The sequence below is a fragment of the Desmodus rotundus genome, chromosome 4 (assembly GCF_022682495.2).
Source record: "Desmodus rotundus isolate HL8 chromosome 4, HLdesRot8A.1, whole genome shotgun sequence".
Lineage (NCBI taxonomy): Eukaryota > Metazoa > Chordata > Mammalia > Chiroptera > Phyllostomidae > Desmodus > Desmodus rotundus.
Genome location: NC_071390.1, coordinates 180130234 through 180148919, shown reverse-complemented (window position 1 = coordinate 180148919; position 18686 = coordinate 180130234). Strand labels below are relative to the sequence as shown.

The window sequence follows — 18686 nt, the reverse complement described above, 5'->3', positions numbered from 1 at the left end:
CCTTTGGAGGCTCTCCCCAGCCCCCTGGCGCGTGCGTCTTTTGGAGGGCACGCCTTCATCTGGTTTGCACAGCTGGGACAGCCTGCTCCTGCAGGTGTGCTTTTTGGAGCCTGATGGCTGCATCAGGGATTAAATAGTCACAGGTGTCTGTAGGCTAGATTCCCCTCCCCCTGTTTGGCAATAGAGTTCCCTCAAACACCTAGTAGTAGTCTTTTGGTTTAATTGTCCTGGTTACTACCACCACTGGTAACTGTGCTCAGATTCTTCTGTGGATGTAGTTCTTAAGCCTGCTCTATTTTGGGGCTTCCTCTTTGGATCACCCCTCTCCCTTATCTTTGTGGAGCCTGCCTTGAGGACATCTGAAGCTGTGACTTCCCATGGGAAGCAAGCACCTTTAATCTGATGGTGTTGACCTGGCTGTTTCTCTCCTTTCGTTTGGCAGAGAAGTCTTAGTAGGGGGCTTTTTGCAGCGTTTGGGGACACAGAAGTACAGGTTGTCTGTAGTTTATACTGACCGAGTGCGCGAGGTCCGTGTGGTCTGCTGACCGCAGCCTGCAGGCAGTGTGATCGGAGGGTGGTCTGCTGACCGCGGCCGCTGGCAGTGTGATCGGGGGGGTGGAGGCAGCTGGTGCACAGGGGGGCATTCGGTTAGTGCATTGCATTGACTTGCTCACCCCCTTCAGTTGCCGTGATCTTGGAGGAGTCACTGTTTGCACCGCAGGCAGTTCTCCGCTGAGTTGGGGAAAACAAGGTGCATTAGTAACAGCACCTGGCTGCTGTGAGTGGCTGTGGAAGCCCTGGGTTTGCTCCTCTGCCCCGCCCCACCCCGCCCCGCCCCAGCACGCAGTGTGCGCTTTATTCCCAGTAGCCGGGAGTGCTTATTGAATGTGTTAGTGATGCGCAAAGATGTGGAGTGCATAATTCACACCTGTTCACTTCTCTTTTTTTTATTTCAGAAAGAAAGAACACTCTGCCACCAAGAAAGACCGAGTGACTCACTGCCTGACGATATGTGAAAACATAGTGGCTCAGTCTCTCAGGTAACTACACTTTGTACTTCCGGTGAGAATAAAAACTTCCTATGTTTTTGTTCTTAGTGGGCTAGGATGTTCTCCAGTTGTCTTAGGCCTTTGAAAGACCCTTTCTCCCCCGCCTCCAGCCGGGTCGCTTGGTTGGTTGGAGCGCTGTCCCCTGCACCAATAGGCTGCGGGTTCGATCTTCGGTTGGGGTGCATACAGGAGGCAGCTGACCAGTGCTTCTCTCTCACATGATGTTTCTCTCTCTCCCCACACTTCCTTTCTCTCTAAAAGTCAGTACACATGTCCTCAGGTGAGGATACAGACAAGGTGAAGGGCCTCCCGACGCTCGGGCTGCCTGGGTCAGGCCGTCCAGACCCTGTGATGAGCACTTTTCCCTCCCCACCGCTCGGGCGGCAGCTGTCGACCAGGGCGGTGTGCGGGCCTTGGGGTGATATTTAATTGAACCTTTGGCAGTTGTAGTCATTTAGAAGTCATCTTTTTTGGACATTTCACATTATTTTAGTAATTGGGACAACACGAGCCTTGTTCCAATCGATCAGTCCGACGATTCGCTTTCCTTGGCCCGGGATTGCCCGTGGCTGGCCCCGCAGGCGCGCGGGACTCCCAGCGGCGCGGGCTGCCCGCCTGAGCTTCGGCACGGGTGGGGTTGCAGGCTGTGGACTGTAGGTCTGCTTCCCTTGCTCAGTCTTTCTTCCAGTGAGGTACCACTTTCGGTTGTAGCTTCTTTGCTGGTTCTCCTCGTTCTCTTTACCTTTGATGGTCTGTCTTTCTGATCGCTGTCCCTAGTGGTGGTGGGTGGGAAATCTTTTAGGCCTGTTTATAAAGGCTGAGTAGGAACCAGATGTACCTGTGGTTTCTGAATTCTGTTGCCCAGGTGGGCATGTCTGAAATACTTACCTCCCTGCTTTACTTTCGCTTGGAATACATAATTCATGCTGTTCTCCAGCTGTAAGAGTTCTTTGTAATCTGTCCCGAGAATGTCCCGAGAAAATGCCCCGAGAATAACAGTCTTGATTTCAGTACTAACGGAAACTGGGTGATTCACTTACTTTTAATGGCACTTTACATTTTTATTTTATTCTTTTAAAGGGGTTTCACACATAATATTTCATCTTAGTTCCTCTCATCCCGTCGGTTGTGAGAGACGGCAGATGATTCCTGTCTGTAGATCCTGTGGGAAGAAAGTCCACCGGCAAGTGGAAGTGTGTCCTTAAAGCAAATGGAGAAAGTGCTGAGTTACCCTGCTGTTGTAGAGAACAGTCCAGGGTAAAAGCAGGGAAAAGGAGGAGGGCTTGAATTGCACTCCATTCCCTAGGAGCTGGGCGATTTAGATAAGTTAATGTTTTGGAGTCTCTCTTGCCTCACTTACGAAACGTGGACACCCGTTCGTAGGGTGTGGAGAGTCCAGTGACACGTGGGAAACACTGTCCAGGATGTGCTTCTTAGCCTCCGGCCATGATGTGCCTCGTCCTGTACATTTTTGTCACTGCAAGTGACTTGACCTTCAGTCCCTGATAGCTTCAGACACCCTGCTGCTGCGGCCCACGTCTGCGCCCCGATTCTGCCGCCCAGGTCTCAAGCAGTTGGTTTGACCCTGAAAGCCTGCGCTCTCACCTGGCGGCTGCGTGCTTCCTGCCTCGGTCTGCTGATCGCCCTAGGTGGGACTGGAGGGGGGCAGGCCGAGGTCCCGCGTCAGCCAAGTGTGTGCAGACATCTCGGGTGGTTGTGGCTCACCGCCCTGTCAACTCACAGTGACCGCGGTCCGGGGTTTCCACGCTGGTGTCGCCCTGCTCGTGTGGTGCCACGCGGACAGTCGTCATGCCTTTGTTCTACGGGGGAGCCGGTGCAAAGGGTGGTGTATGGGGTTCGCAGGACACCCCCGCGTGCCGCTGTGGACCCTGCACACAGCTGCGGGTGCACTTAGGCCACACTAAATTTAGAAAATACTTTTATTTCTGTAATAACACATTAACATTAGCTTACTGTGGCTTTCGTACTTTATAAACTTTAAAGTTTTTCTATCCTTTTGACTCTTGTAATAACACTTAAAACACATTGTACAGCTGAACAAAAATATTTCCCTTTTTTTAGAAATAGTTTCAATATCCTTATTCTGTAAGCTTTGTTCTGTTTTTAAAGTGTTAATTTTTTACCTTTTCAACTTTGTTTGTTAGAAACAAACACAAACACACACCTTACCCTGGGCCTAGTCAGGGTCAAGATCATCAGCATCCCTGTCTTCCTCTCCCACACCCTGTCCCTCGAGGGCGGGGTCTTCAGGGCAGCAGCACGCAGGAAGCTGTCATCTCCCGTGGCAACCACTCGCCTTCTGGAACACCTCCGGAAGGGCCACCTCGGGCTCTTCCTGAGGAGGTGGTCCTCTCTCCAGAAATGTGTCCGAGGTGGGTTGCTGGGTCTGTTTGTTTTTTCCAGTGCTTACAAGTAGACCTTTCTGTCGGTTCGGACATTAAAATGGCCTTGAAGTGGGCATCCACGTTTTCAGGCTTTTTAAAGAGCTTGTTGATATCTGCAAACACTTCATGGTGCGTTTTCTTGGAGGTTCTTTTTCTTCTGCAGTTCTCTATTCTCCTGCCTCGTCTTCAGTCCCATGTTCCTGTTCCAGTTCTGACAGCTCCTCGTTAGGCAGCTCCCTGGGAGCCCCTCCGGGAGCCCCTCGGGCCCTCCGCGCACACGCCGGGGGAAGGCTGCTTGCCATCTCAGCTGCGGCCGGTGAGTGGGCGGCCCTCGAGCTGGGCGTTGCCAGGTGGTGGGAATTGCTCCGCACCCTGATAACTCTAGGCTGTTACAAGGACTCACCTGTGCGGCCCGTTGATGACAGGAGTTGTCGCTACGTGTGCACATTACTGTAAGGACGTTTTTTACTTGCCAGGTTGACCAGCATTACGGAGTACTGGGGATGCTGTCAGCGGTGGTACATCCTTCTTAAAAGGCATTTTGGCAAAATGTAAAACTTTAAACTCTCGTCTGTGCTGAGTTAGCAATTTCACTTCCAGCGTTTATCCTTCGGAAGGAAGGTGAGGATGTTGGTGCGGTGCTGTCCACCCCTGAGAAAGGCAGAGAGCGTCTCAGTGTTTGCCCTCTGGGGAGTTGGGAAGTTAGTGTGCGTTTGCAGGGGGAGTACTAGTCAACTACATAACGGATGACTTACAGATGTTTATATTTGTGACCAGAAAAGAGAGTAACGATACTGAAAATTAGGTTAAAGTCATGAAAGGGTTTGTTTCTGGCTAAGATGAGTGGCAGACAGGATTTACCTCCCTGCCTAAACAGCTGGTGTGGGTCGCGGCTCCGCAGCCCCGGCATTCGAGACTCTGGGGGTCAGGCAGAGGACGGCAGCAGCCCTTTGTTCAGTGGGAACAAAGGAAGACTGGTGTGGGGGGCCTGTGATTTCCCCACATGGCTGCCTGCAGGGAGTTCCCTGGTAGAGCGCAGTGGTTGCGGAGTTGAGGAGACAGAGCTGATGGCCCTGAGAGGCCGAGGTGGCTGGAGCCCACTGGGGAGAGTCCCAAGAGGTGGGAGCGGCACACAGCCATCTCTGGAGGCCGGCAGGCACCCTCGAATCTTACCTGGGGAGAGGACCCAGGGCCTGGGGCCAGACGGCCTGCAAGGGCTGGAGGAGCGCGCACGGAAATGCTCACAGGTGCAGGTGGAGCCCCTGCGCCGCCAGCCGGAGTGGCAGCATCGTCCTCTGAAGGGCCTGGGCTGGGCTCTCTGCGGGGCTCACCCCCGCAGGAGGGTGACACAGCCTAGGCTAGGCATTACCCCGGTCCTGCTTGCTCGGGCCTAAACCTAAACCCCAGGACGGTCATACTCTTTCAAAGTCACATAACTGCATCCCAGAGCAGAGGTCAAGAACACTTATAAGAACTCATAAGTGTTCCTATAAGTATAAGTATATAGCAGCCTGCTAGCTAAAAGTTACAAGGTCTGGCATTCAACCGGAAACTCAGGGATGCAAAGAGGCAGGAAGATGTGACTCAGAGTAAGAAAAACTAATTGAAGCTGACCCAGAACTTGCACAGGTGGTACAATTTACACAAAAAACATTGGAGCAGCCACTGTACCTGTGTTCTGTGTGTTCAGGAAGCTAGAGACAAGGCTGAGTGAACTACGCAGAGGCAAGTCATAAGAAAACCCTACAGTGAACACGGCGAGAGTGCCGGGGGTCTCACTGGGAGCACTGTCTCTGGGTGCCCGAAGGGAAGGACCCCAGGATTCTCAGCCTACTCAAATCCCTGTCATACCAAAGGGGGAATGAGACTGTACTTACTACGGCCGGCAGGCCGCCACTGAAAGGAGTGTTAGAGAGTGTGTGTTCCAGGGAGAAGGAAATGTGCCAGCTGGGACCTTGGGTCTGCTCAGGGTGGGGGAGCAGTGGAAGTGGGGCCTGTGCAGGGTGAGCACAAGACCCCCAACCTGGGGTCTTTACAGTTTCATCAGCTGTTTACAGCACAGCTACAAGGCAGTGGGGGTCCGTGACACACAGAAGTGAAGTGTGTAGCAACGTGTAGCACAACAGTGTGAAGAGGAGCAGACGTGGAAGTAAATGTGCAGTGTTGGTGGGAGGCAGAGTCCTGTGCCCTCTCCCCGCACATGTTGGGTCCTCGTCCCAGGAATTCTGTGTAAATGGGACCATCTAAGGGAAAGGGGTTTTACAGGTGGGATTAAGGATCTGGAGATGGGCAGGTTACCCTGAGTCACACCCAGGTGGACCCTAAATGCAGCCCCATGTGTCCTTAAAAAAGGCAGAGGGGGACTTCACACACTCACAGAGGGGATGTGAACATGGAACAAAGATGGATATGATGAAGCTGGCCTTGAAGATTGGGGTGACATGCCCCCGAGCCGCAGGATGCTGGCCGCCCGCAGAGCAGGGGGAGGCAGGGAGCCATCTTCCTTCGGAGTCGGGAGGGAGCGCAGCACTGCCAGGGCCTTGATTTGGGCTTGGAGGCACCGGTTTGGACTTCTGGCCTCCAGAACCGAGAGAGGATCATTTCTGTGTTTTCAGGCCCCTCAGTTCCTAGCAATTTGTCACAGAAGCCACAGGAAACTGATACAATAGTGTTGTTAGTTTCTTATGCTGTGTGTGAAGTGGTGTATATCACTAAGTAGATTATGATGAATTAAAGATGGGCTATAAACTGTGAAACTGGTCCTGGCTGGTGTGGCTCAGTGGAGTGAGTGCAGGCCTGCAGACCAAAGGGTCGCTGGTTCGATTCCCAGTCAGGGCACATGCCTGTGGTGTGGGCCAGGTCCCCAATGGGGGGCGCATGAGAGGCAACCACACATTGATGTTTTTCTCCTCCTTTCTTTCTCCTTCCCTTCCCCTCTCTCTAAAAATAAATACAATCTTTAAAAAACCCCATGAAACTGATTAAAAGCACAACAAAATTATTGCGAATATACCAAAAAAGGAGGAAAAATTGAATCATAAAAACACTCAACCCAAAAGATGGGAGAAGTAGGCAAAAAAGCAAATACATGTGGCACAAATGGGAAATACTACAGTAGTAGATTCAAACCTCGTTATGTCAATGATGATATTAAATGTACAAGATTTTCCAGATTGGATGAAAAAGCAAGACATAGTATATGCCCCTGAGGAGAAAACCACTTCCACATAAAGGCAGAAGCAGGCTAAGTGGAAGAACGGAAGGAGCTTCCCCACGCCGATGCTGGGGAGAAGAAAGCAAGAGCGGTTGGTTCGCTCCCACGCTGAGGTTCTCGTCAGTGGCTGGCGGCAGGGACGGCATGGTCGTTGCGTAACGAGAAATGCGTCCGTTCATCCCGTGGGCACAGCAGTCTGACATGGGGACACCTTGGCGCGGGGCTTCAAAAATACCTGAAGGAAAACCAGTAGAACTGCCGGAGGGGAGACAAGTCCACACTCAGATCAGGTTTCAGCAGCCTGTCTCCACTACTCTTAGATCACGTGGGCGCACAGTTTGGATCTAGAAGACCCCTGGCCCACCCCCCACCCCTCCCCCGTGCCCTGAGAGACGTTTACAGGCGCCCCCTGCAGAGCAGCGGTGGACACGTTCTTCCCAAGTGCTCACAGGGCGTTTGCAAGCTGAACTGTGCGCTGGCCGTCACACCAGCTTCCCCGTGTAACGGGACCAAAGCAGGGTGCTCCCTGGCCTCTGGGATTAGGTGGGGTCTGACAGAAAGACAGTCTGGAAAAGCCCCAGATATGGAGAAAATCGCACCTTCCCGTGTCGCCCCTGGGTCAGAGAAGTCAGTGAGGGAAGTTGGTAGGTGTTCTGAGTTGTTGAGCGCACAAAGGGGGCTCAGCATCGAGTCCCCGACAGAAAAGAAGGGATTCAAGTCAGCCCCTCGGCCTCCACCTGCGGGAGCTTGCAGAAGAAGAGCAAGTGGAGCCCAAAGGGAGCAGACTAGACGTCAGAAGTTTGTAAAAGGGAGAACAGGAGAGTGTGTTCTCTGAAAACATCAGTAAGCTAGTGACACTGAGCGAGGTGAAGTCACAGACTGCTGACTTCGGGGGTGAGGGACACACCGTGTAGCAGTGTGGCTGGTAAAAGGGTTGGAAGGGAAATGGACAACTTTGTGCCCGTAGACTTGACCAGTTAGGGTTTCTTGAAAGTACTTCCAAAGCGCTCAAGAAGTAGATGACCTCATTACCCCAGTACCTGTTTTATTAAACTAAAACTAAAAGATCAGTTCTTGATGTAGTTATTGGAGGAAGTTTAGGCGTGGTTGCAAATGACAGAATCCACTTCCTTTTTTCTGAGTTGAGGTGTAGGTGACACGACACTGCGTGTGTCTGAGGTGCACCGTGTGCTAGTCTGGCGCATCCCCTGCAGTGCGGCTGTCGCAGCAGTGTCCCTGAGCGCCTCTGTCTTCAGGCCACCCGCCGACCGCCCCTTACTGTGCTGGGGGCAGCTAGGAGGTGGCCTCTTGGTGCCGCTGTGGTTTACAGCGCTGTGTGGGGCCCCGAGAGTCACCACGGCGTGTCTCCAGCCGGTTCATCTGCTCGAAGTGAACCCACTTCAGCTGTGAATTTTAGGAAGTCTGATGACAGATCAAAATTTTGTGTCTGAATTGAGGCATAAAAAGATCACGTTATGTCAATTTATTCATGTTGGTTACATGTTGAAATACTACATATTTTTGATGTATTGGGTTGGGGAAATGTAGTATTAAAATAATTTTCCCTGTTTCTTTGGATTTCTTTTTTTTCCTTTTTAAGATTTTATTTATTTTTAGAGAGAGGGGAAGGGAGGGAGAAAGAGGGAGAGAAACATCCATGTGTGGTTGCCTCTCTCACGCCCCCACCAGGAACCTGGCCCACAACCCAGGCATGTGCCCTGACTGGGAATGGAACCGGCGACCCGTTGGTCTGCAGGCCAGGACTCAATCCACTACACCACGCCAGCCAGGGTGGTTTGTTTGGATTCCTGGTGTGTCTGTTAGAAAGTGTGAAATGGCCCGTGTAGCTCGCATGATCGCTGTGGATGGCGCTGCTCGGAGTGTGTCCAAGTGTGGGGCCTGCTTTCGGGGCCTGTCCCCCTCAGTCCTTCCTCCATAGCCGTGGCCCTGGGGTGAGGTCTGGAGGGCTCCGTCTCCTGTGTTTGTGTGCTGACCACACTAGCGTGGTCCTTTGCTGTCCCCGAGGCACTGGGCACTCGCTGTCAGTAGGAAGGCCCACGTGCACGGGGGGCGGGGGGCCCTCCACATCAGAGCGCTCTAGGCCGGGGTCAGGAAACGGCCCCCCAGCTTCGGTGCTGGAGGGACAGCAGCATCACTCAGGGGCCACGGTCCCGGCTCACTGCACTTCCCAGTGCTGTGAGGGTTGCGTGCCTGTGGCCCGCCAGCCTGTCTGTCTCGGCCGTCTCCAGCCAGCTGGACCGTGACCAGCCACGTGGGCTCTCAGTCCAGCGTTTTGAAGCCGCTCGAAGTCATGGCGCGGACCCAGCCTCTGCTGGGCCGCAGTGGTGCACCGGCCGGACCGCAGTCCGGTTCTTTGTGAGGTGCGGTCGGGCTGTGGGATACATGTTGGAAGTCGGACTCGGAGGGAGTAGAAGACTCACGTGGGTGGTCCAATTTGAGGCATTAAGGACCAGGCAAGTGACAGCACGGATGGACCTGGAGAGTATTAGGCTGAGTGAAGTAGGCCAGCCGATGAAAGACAAGTACCATATGATCTCACTTACACCTGGAATCTAAGGAACAAAATAAACTAATAAGCAAAATAGAACCAGAGGCACAGAAACGAGGAGCAGACTGACAGCTGGGGGGGCGGGGCAGGAAGGCTGGTTGAACGAAGGTGCAGGGACTGGACAGAGCGAACGCCGGGGGATGGGCTGGGGGAGGGGGACCGGGGGTAAATTGGGACAACTGTAATAGCATAAACAATAAAAAATAAAAAGAATGTTGCAAGTAAGAGTAGCTTGTTGGCAAAGAGCAGATGGCTGTCTGGGATTTAGGTATCTCAAGCAATGTCTTTTTTAAAAATTGAGTTAAAATACACAAAAAGCAATGTCTTTTAAAGAGTTTTTAATTAAAACTTTAAAAACTGAGATTTGTCTTGCAAGTATTCCTCTTTTTTAAAAATGAACTTTAACATTTTGAAGTAGTTTTAACCTTACAGAAAAATTGCAGAGAGCGTGCAGTTTCCGTGCGCCCCACACCTGGTCGCCCCACTTGCCAGCACGCTCGACCGTTGTGGTGCCTGTTCCCACGGAGCGGCGTGGTGGGTCCCTAGCCTGTGTGACGACCTCCTTCCGCTCCAGGGTCCCACATGGATGCCGCGCACCTCGCTACATTCGTTGTCAAGCCTTCTGGGGTCTTCTTGGCTGTGCCAGTCTCTTCTTTTTTCCACTTAGAAATTCTCCAGAATTCCAGAAACTTCTGGGCATCGCTATGGAACTTTTCCTGCTGTGCAGTGACGATGCTGAGTCGGACGTCCGGATGGTGGCTGACGAGTGTCTCAACAAAGTCATAAAGGTAAGGGCCACGGGGTGCGCGCCCTGAACTGCGGCCCTTTTGTTTGGGGAGGCTTGGTCCCTTGGGGTGTCTGCACCTGTCGCCTTTCTGCTGTGTGGTTGGAGGCACCTGTCTGCTGGCATCCGTGCCACACCTGTGGGAACTGCCTGCCCCTTGCAGCGGGTGCTGAAGGTGGCCCCTAGGTGCTCTTGTGGAAGGTGTCAGTACTGGTACCACCTTCATTTGGGCGTGGCCCAGAGGGGCCACGAGGCCTCTGGAATCCTGCTTATCCAGCTTCTTTGCTGTCTTGAGCCCGCTTCGTCTCCTGTTTCTGTGCTCCAGAGATCGGGGCCGGGCAGTCCTGTTCGCCAGGAGAGATGTGACTCTCCAGCAGGTTGGCTGGGTTAGTGTGCCTGACTGGGTGTAGAGGGTCCCAGGAGAGGGTGCAGCCAGAGAGCTGAAGCCACTGGGGTGGTGGGCGAGGTCAGGAGAGAGCAGGGAAGGGACGCCTGTCTGCCTCTGCCTCTGCTTCCCAACATGGAGGTTATGCCCAGCGCCTGGCTTCCGTCTCCTCCCTTTCGGTCTCCTGCTGCCGTGGGCGATGGAGCACGTCGTGATTCTTCCTGCACTGGAGAACCATCGTTGTGTTTCTCCTGCTGCTCCCCGCCTGGTTGGGTCCCCGTCACGTCCTGGCCCGTTCTCTAGGCCAGGGTTGCGTTGCGTTTGTGAATGGGCCTTTGGAGTTGCGCGTCCAGACCTAGACATTGGTCCCTCTGAGGGCCAACCAGCACGAGGCGGGTTCTCCAGCCTAGCTCCTGACCCTTTTCCAAAACTACGTCTTCACGTTGGTTAGGGAGCACAGTGTCCCCGCTCCCTTCCCCGCAGGAGTCCTTGTCTGTTGGGCCTGGCCAGTTTCCCTTCTTCCCCACTGCCTCGAGTTCAGCCCTGGAATTTAGATACGGCTTTGAGAAGAGGCCGCGCGTCCTCGTTTCCCTGGAAGGCACCCTTCCTGGTGATGTGCACTCGGCCGGGTGATCGTAGGTTCATTGCTGTTTCCATCCTCCTTAGGGTCTTGGAAACAAAATTGCCCTCTGGAGTCTTCCCAAGGGCTTTCTCTGGAGCGCTCTGAGGGATCCTCCTTCCTCTTCCCTTCACGGCCCAGCCCTCCTCGGGCAGACGTCACCCCGACTCCTGTGTTTCGGGGGACGTGGCACGGTCGCCAGGCAGATAGTGCGTACATGCACTTTGGAGTGAAGGGGACCTGCCTTTGAACCGTGCCTGTGCCCCTGCTAGCTGAGCAGTTGTGGGAAACACGTTACCCTATGAGCTTCAGTGTCCGGAACTGTGAAGGGAATCAGACAGGTTTCTGTGCTGTGCTTGGTGTGTGTGTGTGCGCTGTGCACACAGGTGTGGCGCACACATGTGACACGTGTGGTGTGCACACATGTGTGGTGTGTGTTTGTGTGTGCTGTGTGCATGCTGCACACGTGTGTGCTTTGTATGCCGTGTGTTTGCTGTGTGTGCTGTATGGCCATGTGCTGTGGGTGTGCATGCACAGGTGTGCTCTGTGCTGTTCACGTGCACACACGTGTGCCGTGAGCACACATTTGCCTTGTGTGCGTGCTCCTGTGTGTGTGAGAGATTTCTGTACGTGATGTGCTGGGCCTGATCGTCCTGGCCTCCTACGGGTCCCCACAGTGGTGAGGAGCTTTCTTAGTTACACTGAGCGTGAGCGTGCATGCCAGGCACTCTTTTCTGTCCTGTGGAATCCTCGGTGCCCGGTGCCCAGGGCGCCCTTCCCCGCTGGCAGCCCCCGTTTCTCGGCTGGCCGTGCCTTCCGTGCTCAGGATGCAGGCTGGCCTCTCTGCAGCCACAGGGCTCGTGCTCCTGGGTCGGAGCAGCCTCAGGGAGGCCCTCCTGCACCTCCACGTGGTTGCCTGGCCCCCTGCGCCTGCTTCCACACTTTGGCTTGCGTCCCGCCTCCCACACGGTGCAGTGACCAGTGGCTAGTGGCCATTTAACCCCGCCCTCCGTGCCTGGGGTGCGTTGGCGACACTCGCACGGGCACAGGCCCGGCACGTGTGTGCGGACGGCCTGCGCAGGTCCTCTTTCTTCTTCCCGGCCCGGCCGCCCCTGTTGCGTCAGGACCCTACTGGCAGGTCCAGCTGGGCTGCTTCTATTTCCGTTCCTGAACTTGGAGCCTTGGAATGAGGAAACCTGAAGTGGGCGCCATGGCCGGAGGGCAGAGAGGGCAGTATGACCCCGAGCCCTCTGCTGCTGGTCACTTCACACAGCAGCTTCTTTCCATTTGAAGTCTGTTTTCTTCAGAGACCTGCTTCCGAGAGCTGGGGACAGAACAGCCTGGGGTGTGTGCGGGGCCTGTGGCTGTGGTTCTAGGTTCCCTTCCTAGCCCTTGCCCTGCTCCATTCCCAAAACTCCTTTTTCTGTATTTGGCCTCCCAGAGATTCTAGCACCTCATGTAATGACCCAGATTGTGAGCCGAGGCCAGTCGCCCCCAGCTGCTCCTGTCTGCCTAATGCCAGGCACAGCGGTGCTGGGCTGCATTCCGGCTGGCTTCCCCACCTGCTGCTTACCCACAGGGGCCCAGGCCGGCAGCGGGGTCTGGGTCTGGCCAGGCTTGCTCTCCCTGTGACAAAGGAGGGACAGGCTTGGGAGCATGTGGACGGCCCTAGGCCTGGTGTTAGGGATGGACACGCAGGAGTCAGTCCTGGACTCTTGTCTTCCAGTGAGGACAGGCGCGTGATTAGCATGAGGCCCAGACTTTGCAGGGCCCAGGCACCGGGGCACATTTTGCTCTTCATTTCTGTAGGGAAGGGCTCTGGGGACCCAGGACAGCCTGACAGTGCGCTCTGCCCCGCCACCCCCAGGCTGTGTGTGGTGGCATGCCAGACAGAGACACTTACTGCAGGCTGTGTGCCCCCGGGTCCGGGAGAGGCAGGTGGCTCGGGTGGCAGTCAGGAGGCTCAGGGCTCCTGTCCAGGGGCTGCCAAGTGAGCCAGGAGACTTGAGGTCTTCTTAACCACTGTGGCACCCAGCGCCTAGGGGTGCTGGGGAGCCTCCATGGGGGTGCTGAGGCCAGTTCAGGTGTTGTACTTCGAAGATTCGGAGGAGAATGAGCAGCTGTCAGAGATTGTCAGCATGTTCAGAGGAGTTGGGCAGGAAACCCGGTGATGATGGCAGCCTGCCTTCGAGTGGAGAAAGGCCCTGGGTTGGGAATCTGCGGACGGCTGGTGGGCCAGGGAAGGGAGCGCGGGGCTTGGAGCCCGGGAGTCCCTGGGGCCCTGAGGCTGGGGGCGTCTGGGCATCAAGGGAGGACCAGGCCTTCAGAAAGGATGCGGGGTCACATCGGGGTCACATCTGCTTTGACCTTGAAGGCGTGCCGCCATGTGTGCCACGTGTCGGCAGAGAGGCCTTCCAGGGCGGTCTCCGCTCTTGGCTGAGGTGGTCAGATGGGAGCTTTAGGATGAATTTGAACCACCTGCCATTTAAGTTTGATATTATGTAGTGTTTGATTATAATAAAAGTTAAATTCTTTCTTTTCCATTTTTATTCAAGTGAAGCACCTGAATCCAGTTCATCCAATAATTTCCTGCATATATATTATTTTTTCTTTAACAAATAGGTTCTTAGTTCAGTTGCTGTTAAACCTTCTCTGCCCCAAGATGGAAACTTAATTGCTTTTTAGCTTCCTGTAGAGCTGCTAACGGCCTGTCTCCCGGTACACGTCTCTTGTGTTTTGTTTGAAGGCTTTGATGGATTCCAGTCTTCCCAGGCTACAGTTGGAACTCTACAAAGAAATTAAAAAGGTAGGTGTTTATTTTGTTATTGTAAAACAATGGTCCTGTTTCACCGTATTAATTAGTTTTGTGAAATTTTATCTTATATTTAATAAGTAAAAATGTTGGAAGGAAAAGCTGTTTGGTAAGGTAGATTGTTTTACTTTTCTTCAAAACTTCACTTTTTAAAAAAGATTTTATTATTTATTTTTAGAGGGAGGGGAGGGAGACAGGGAGAGAAACATCAGTGTGTGGCTGCCCCCTGTGCACTCCTACTGGGGACCCAGCCTGCAGCCAGGGATGTGCTCTGGCTGGGAATCGAACCAGCGACCCCTTGGTTCACAGGTTGGTGCTCAGTCCACTGAGCCACACCAGCCAGGGCAAAACATTACTTTCCTTCCATATTAGATGACATGGAAATTTAAAATGGTAACTTATTTTTATTTCTTTATAATTCAGCTCACTAAACCATAAAATTTCTAAAGCAGTTAAACATTTAAGTGGCCTTTTCTCTAAAAATAGAATTTAACATTGAAGAAAATGCTTTTGTTTATATGAAGTCCTCTTGGTACGAGTGTCTGTGACTTTTATTTATTTTTTAAATTCCTTTTTAACCCATGGATTTATTTTTCTGAGAGAGGGAGGGAGGGAGGGAGGGAGCCAGGGCGGACGAGAGAGGAGCACCGGTTTGCTGTTATGCTCATGCATCACGGGCTGCTTTTCGCGTGTTCCCCTGACTGGGGTCAAACTCACAGCCTCGGTTTATCGGGATAACGCTCTAAGCAGCTGGGCCCCTTGGCCAGAGTGTCCGTGACTTTCAAATGTGACACCGCTCATTCAACCCACTCAGAACGGCGCTCCTCGGAGCCTGCGCGCTGCCCTGTGGAGGTTCGCTGAGCTGGCCCACCTGGTTCGGCCTCAGAAATGCAGGTATGTTGTGCCCTCTGGGTGGTTATTACTATTATTATTACTAATTATTATTATTTGGGTGGAGGGCCAGCTCCTATGGATTCTTTCCGTCTCAGCTCAAATGTCACGTCCTCAGAGGTCTCTCCTGAGTGCTCTGCCTAAACTTGCCCACCTCTGTCCCTCCAGATTCTAGTCAACGCCCTACTTGTTGTTCCTGCCCAGCACTTCCTGCTTTCAGGAATGCTCTCGCCCACTCTGTCAGCCTGCCTTCTCACTTTCCACCCTCCCGTCCCTGTCCCCCGGGATGCGTCGGAGACAGCAGGGCCCCCCATCTGTCCTCTGCTGCAGCCCGGCACTGAGGGCAGGGTCTGTACTCGGTGGCTGCGGAAAAGACACCTGTCAGGTGGAGGCTGGTCCCGCCCTCACTGCCGCTCGCTGTGGGAATTAGGCGCCTTCCTTTCTGGCATGGGCTAACAGTGTGGACGTGAGACTGACTCATGTTCCACTAATTGAGATGCTTCTGTCTTAATGGGGTGAAAACTAAAGAGGGACCACAGTTTTCAACTCCACCCTCCTAGCTGGCAACACGTCCACAGGCCCTTGGCTGTGCCCCCGAGGAGCTGGTGGCGTGGCCCAGACCCTCACTGCGAGTATGAAACAGTGGTCTGTGCCAGCGCATTGGAGCTTACTGCGAATTTTATAATGTGGCTGCAGAGCTACAGGTCACTGAGAACATTTCTCTTCGCTTAACCTTCTGTTTTTCCTATTCTCATTTTGAGCCATTTGTTATGTTTGTAAAGCCGCACATCCCCAGTTCTTCACATAGCAACCAAAGGGGCCTTCAGGAAACAGGGCGGGGTCACGGTGTCCTCCTTGGAACTCGGGGTTCACTTGTTGGAGCTGTTCAGATGAAACCCAGGCTCCCAGGGGCCCCCACACCTAACATACTCTCTGTGGACTCATTGGTCTGATTTTACGTCTTCAAAAAGTCAGGTTTCTCTTCCTCTTGGTGGCTGTTTTTTCTCCCTTGGGTGTATGCAAAAAACCTGTCTCCTTAGAAAGGGGAGCCTCGCCCCCCTCATGTAGTCCTGGGTGCAGGCCTGCGGGCGGCGGCCTGTCTGGCACTGGAGGGCGCCGCTGTGCTCTCCACGTTGGCAGGGGGTTTCGGAGGTCCTGGCTCCTCAGGCCCGTAGCCCTGCACCCCCACCCCCGCCCTTTCTGCAGGATGGGCCTTCCTCTCTGGAGTTACTTAGCTGGAAAAGTTAGAAATGCTTTTTGTAATGCTTCTTTTCCAAGAAAACCTGAGTGCCATTTCTTAACTTTTATTTTTGAAATGGTATTTTCTTATATTCTCTCTTATTTTCTAATTTAAAATATTATTGTTTTAATAATTATTATAATTTACTGTAAATAACTTTCAAGTGAGCTTTGGAGAGTCTCCGGTCGTAGGAGAAGTGACGGGGATCGTCTCCCATGTCTGAGCTTCCTGTGCAGCCCGCCCTCTGGCCCCTCCAGTGGGGATCTGCTCCCTTCCCACTTACAAGCGGGCTCTTCTCTGGGTGGCTCCAGACACACTGCTGCTGCCTCACTGAACGGACCTGGTAGAATAATCGATGTTCCCTCACCTCTGCAGGCCTTACTTGGTGAACCTCCTGCCTTGCCTGACTCGAACAAGCAAGAGACCTGAGGAATCTGTTCAGGAGACCTTGGCTGCTGCTATACCCAAAATTATGGCTTCATTTGGCAATTTTGCAAATGACAATGAAATTAAGGTATGCTTGGCACCTCAAGCCCCAAACCCGGGAGCAAGTGTGGTGGGAGTTGGGCTTTCAGACAGGCGGCTGGCAATTCGAGGGCGGTTCTTGAGCTCTGCTGTGCTTCCAGCTCCGGTTAGGAGCGTCTTTCCTCTCCTGCTCTCTTACTGTGGGTGCAGAGCCGAACAGGGGTGGTGCATCCACAGAAATTCAGAGGGCGCTGTTCCCGAGCAGACTGGGTTGTGGTGCACAGGGTTGGCTCTCATGCTGGTCTGGTCACGCTGGTTGCGGGGAGGTGGGGGGTGCGGAGGGCCCCGCAGCTGTCAGGGTCCCCTCGTCCTCCTGTTCATTCTGCGCTCCGGCTAGCTGCCTCCACACCTGCTTTGTTGCCCGTTTGTAATGTCTGGGAGTCATGGCCCTGTCACAGGTCCCAGGATGACAGGTTCTCACCCTCCTGCTTCTGTGGCTTAGTCCTGTGTTAGTGTCCCTGTATTTCCAAACAGCGTGCCTGCGCGGCTGCTCTGGGCGTTTTGCTGTGGGGGAGAGGAGTCTAGCTCCGTCTCGTCCTGTGGCTGCGTCAGTGTGCGCCATGTTGCACCTTCGTAAATAGTTGCCGCCCTTTGTGCTCTGTCCCACGGTTACACTGCTCTGCACAGCTCTCCGGTGTGCCTGCAGTTAACGTCTCTTTCTCGTTTGCTTGCTGCTCTTTGGCCATTGCTGTCTTCTCACTCCTTTCAGTGGCTTGGGAAAGTGCACCCCAGTGGTCCCACAGGGCAAACACTTTACTGGGTCGTTGCGCCAACTGGAATCACCTGCCAGACTTCTCTGGCGACATGCTGGAGTCTGGTCAGGCTGCGGCACACAGTCTCAGCCCAGGGCTTTTCCTGGCCATCACCCTGGGAGTGCCTTTTGCTGCTCTCCTGTTGGACGCCCAGTGCCTGGATGCCCGTCTCTCTCCTTCCAGGGTCACGACCTTCTTAGGTCTCCATGCCCCTGTTGCCGCCTCTCCGAGGTGCTCTGGGCACTGGGGGCTTCGGATCTGAGAAGGCCCCCAAGCTCCTGGATTCAGTTGTATTAGCTCTTCCAAACCGCTTAGGTTCACGGTGGGCTGCCCCTTTGTAATAATGCTGACCTTCCCTGTGCTCATGTCTTAATGTGCTGTTCTAGCGATGTGCTCGTGTGTGTTTTCTCTCAAAGGGGCTCTTTGAGGTGCTGACATTTTTTTCTTGGAGCTGAAAAAGTTGGTCAGAGATAAGTTGACGAGGTGGTGTCTCTGGGGAGGCGCTGGGGCCTCCTGTGGCCAGGTGTGGCTCCTTCGCCCCTCTGGCCCCAGGGTCTGATCTGTAGGCTCACTGGGAATTGACACACCTCTGAGAGCCAGGGGTGCCAACCCCCGTGTGGAGAAACCTGTGCAGAAGTCAGGCACCAGTCTGTCTGTCTGCGGCTCGTTTGCCTGGAGTCATACCTCCCGTGGCAGGGCCCCGATGGCACCCCCAACCCAGTCAGCAGTGCTCAGCGCTCACCGACAGCACCTGGGACAACCTCTCGTTCAGAGCGTCGCTTAGGGCCATGGGAAGTGGGTGTTCTGAGGCAGCGTCAACAGGAAACGCATGCAGCCTGGTGGCCACCCCTTTGCTCTTCGGCTGTTTGTTAAGGTGTCAGTGGCCACGGTTAGCACTTCAGCACCTCCTCTGGTTACTCTGAAGGTCCAGTGACAAAGTCTCCTCCCTGTGTTCTTGGAGCTGTGCGAGTGGCATCCTGTCACGGCTCGGTTAGGCTGTGCGTTCTCTAGACCCAGGACGCCCCTTGGTGGCCGTCACTGAGGCTGCACGTGGACAAGCTGTCTTTGAGGCCGCGCGTTGCTGTAGGTGGCTCGTGCTCTTTTCGCTTCGACTTCATTATTTGTCGGGCTTTTTTTTAACTGCATTTATGTTACATTGTGGCATTTTCTGACCCTGTCCCCAAATACTGTGGGTACAGCTTTTCCAGAGCTAAGGTTTCCACTTTCATGTCCCTCCTTGGACTTGATAAGGCAGTAAATAGACTACATGTTTGCAAACTGCTCTGGAATATCCCAAATTTGGGTGCATTCATTTGGCTCAAGCAAGCCTGGAGCTGTTGACGATTTATGCTCTTCAAGGACTTGGAGCAAGTCGAGTTTCATGAAATGCATGGCAGGCTTCCTTGGAGCTCCCTCCACCAGCCGTGCGGGCTCTTGCTCC

The 18686-nt window shown here is 53.8% G+C and overlaps 1 protein-coding gene across 3 annotated transcripts in view; it reads left to right on the top strand.

Annotated features, from left to right (window-relative positions):
- Nucleotides 1-18686, top strand: part of HTT (huntingtin) — a 111716-nt gene that overhangs the window by 12523 nt on the left and 80507 nt on the right. For all 3 annotated transcript variants that reach the window (XM_053923220.1, XM_053923219.1, XM_053923218.1), the window contains exons 2-6: nt 957-1040; nt 9905-10025; nt 13772-13831; nt 14652-14731; nt 16344-16482. In XM_053923220.1, the coding sequence (XP_053779195.1) occupies nt 9942-10025; nt 13772-13831; nt 14652-14731; nt 16344-16482 (363 nt within the window). In that variant the 5' untranslated portion in view covers nt 957-1040; nt 9905-9941. The remainder of the gene's footprint in view (nt 1-956; nt 1041-9904; nt 10026-13771; nt 13832-14651; nt 14732-16343; nt 16483-18686) is intronic.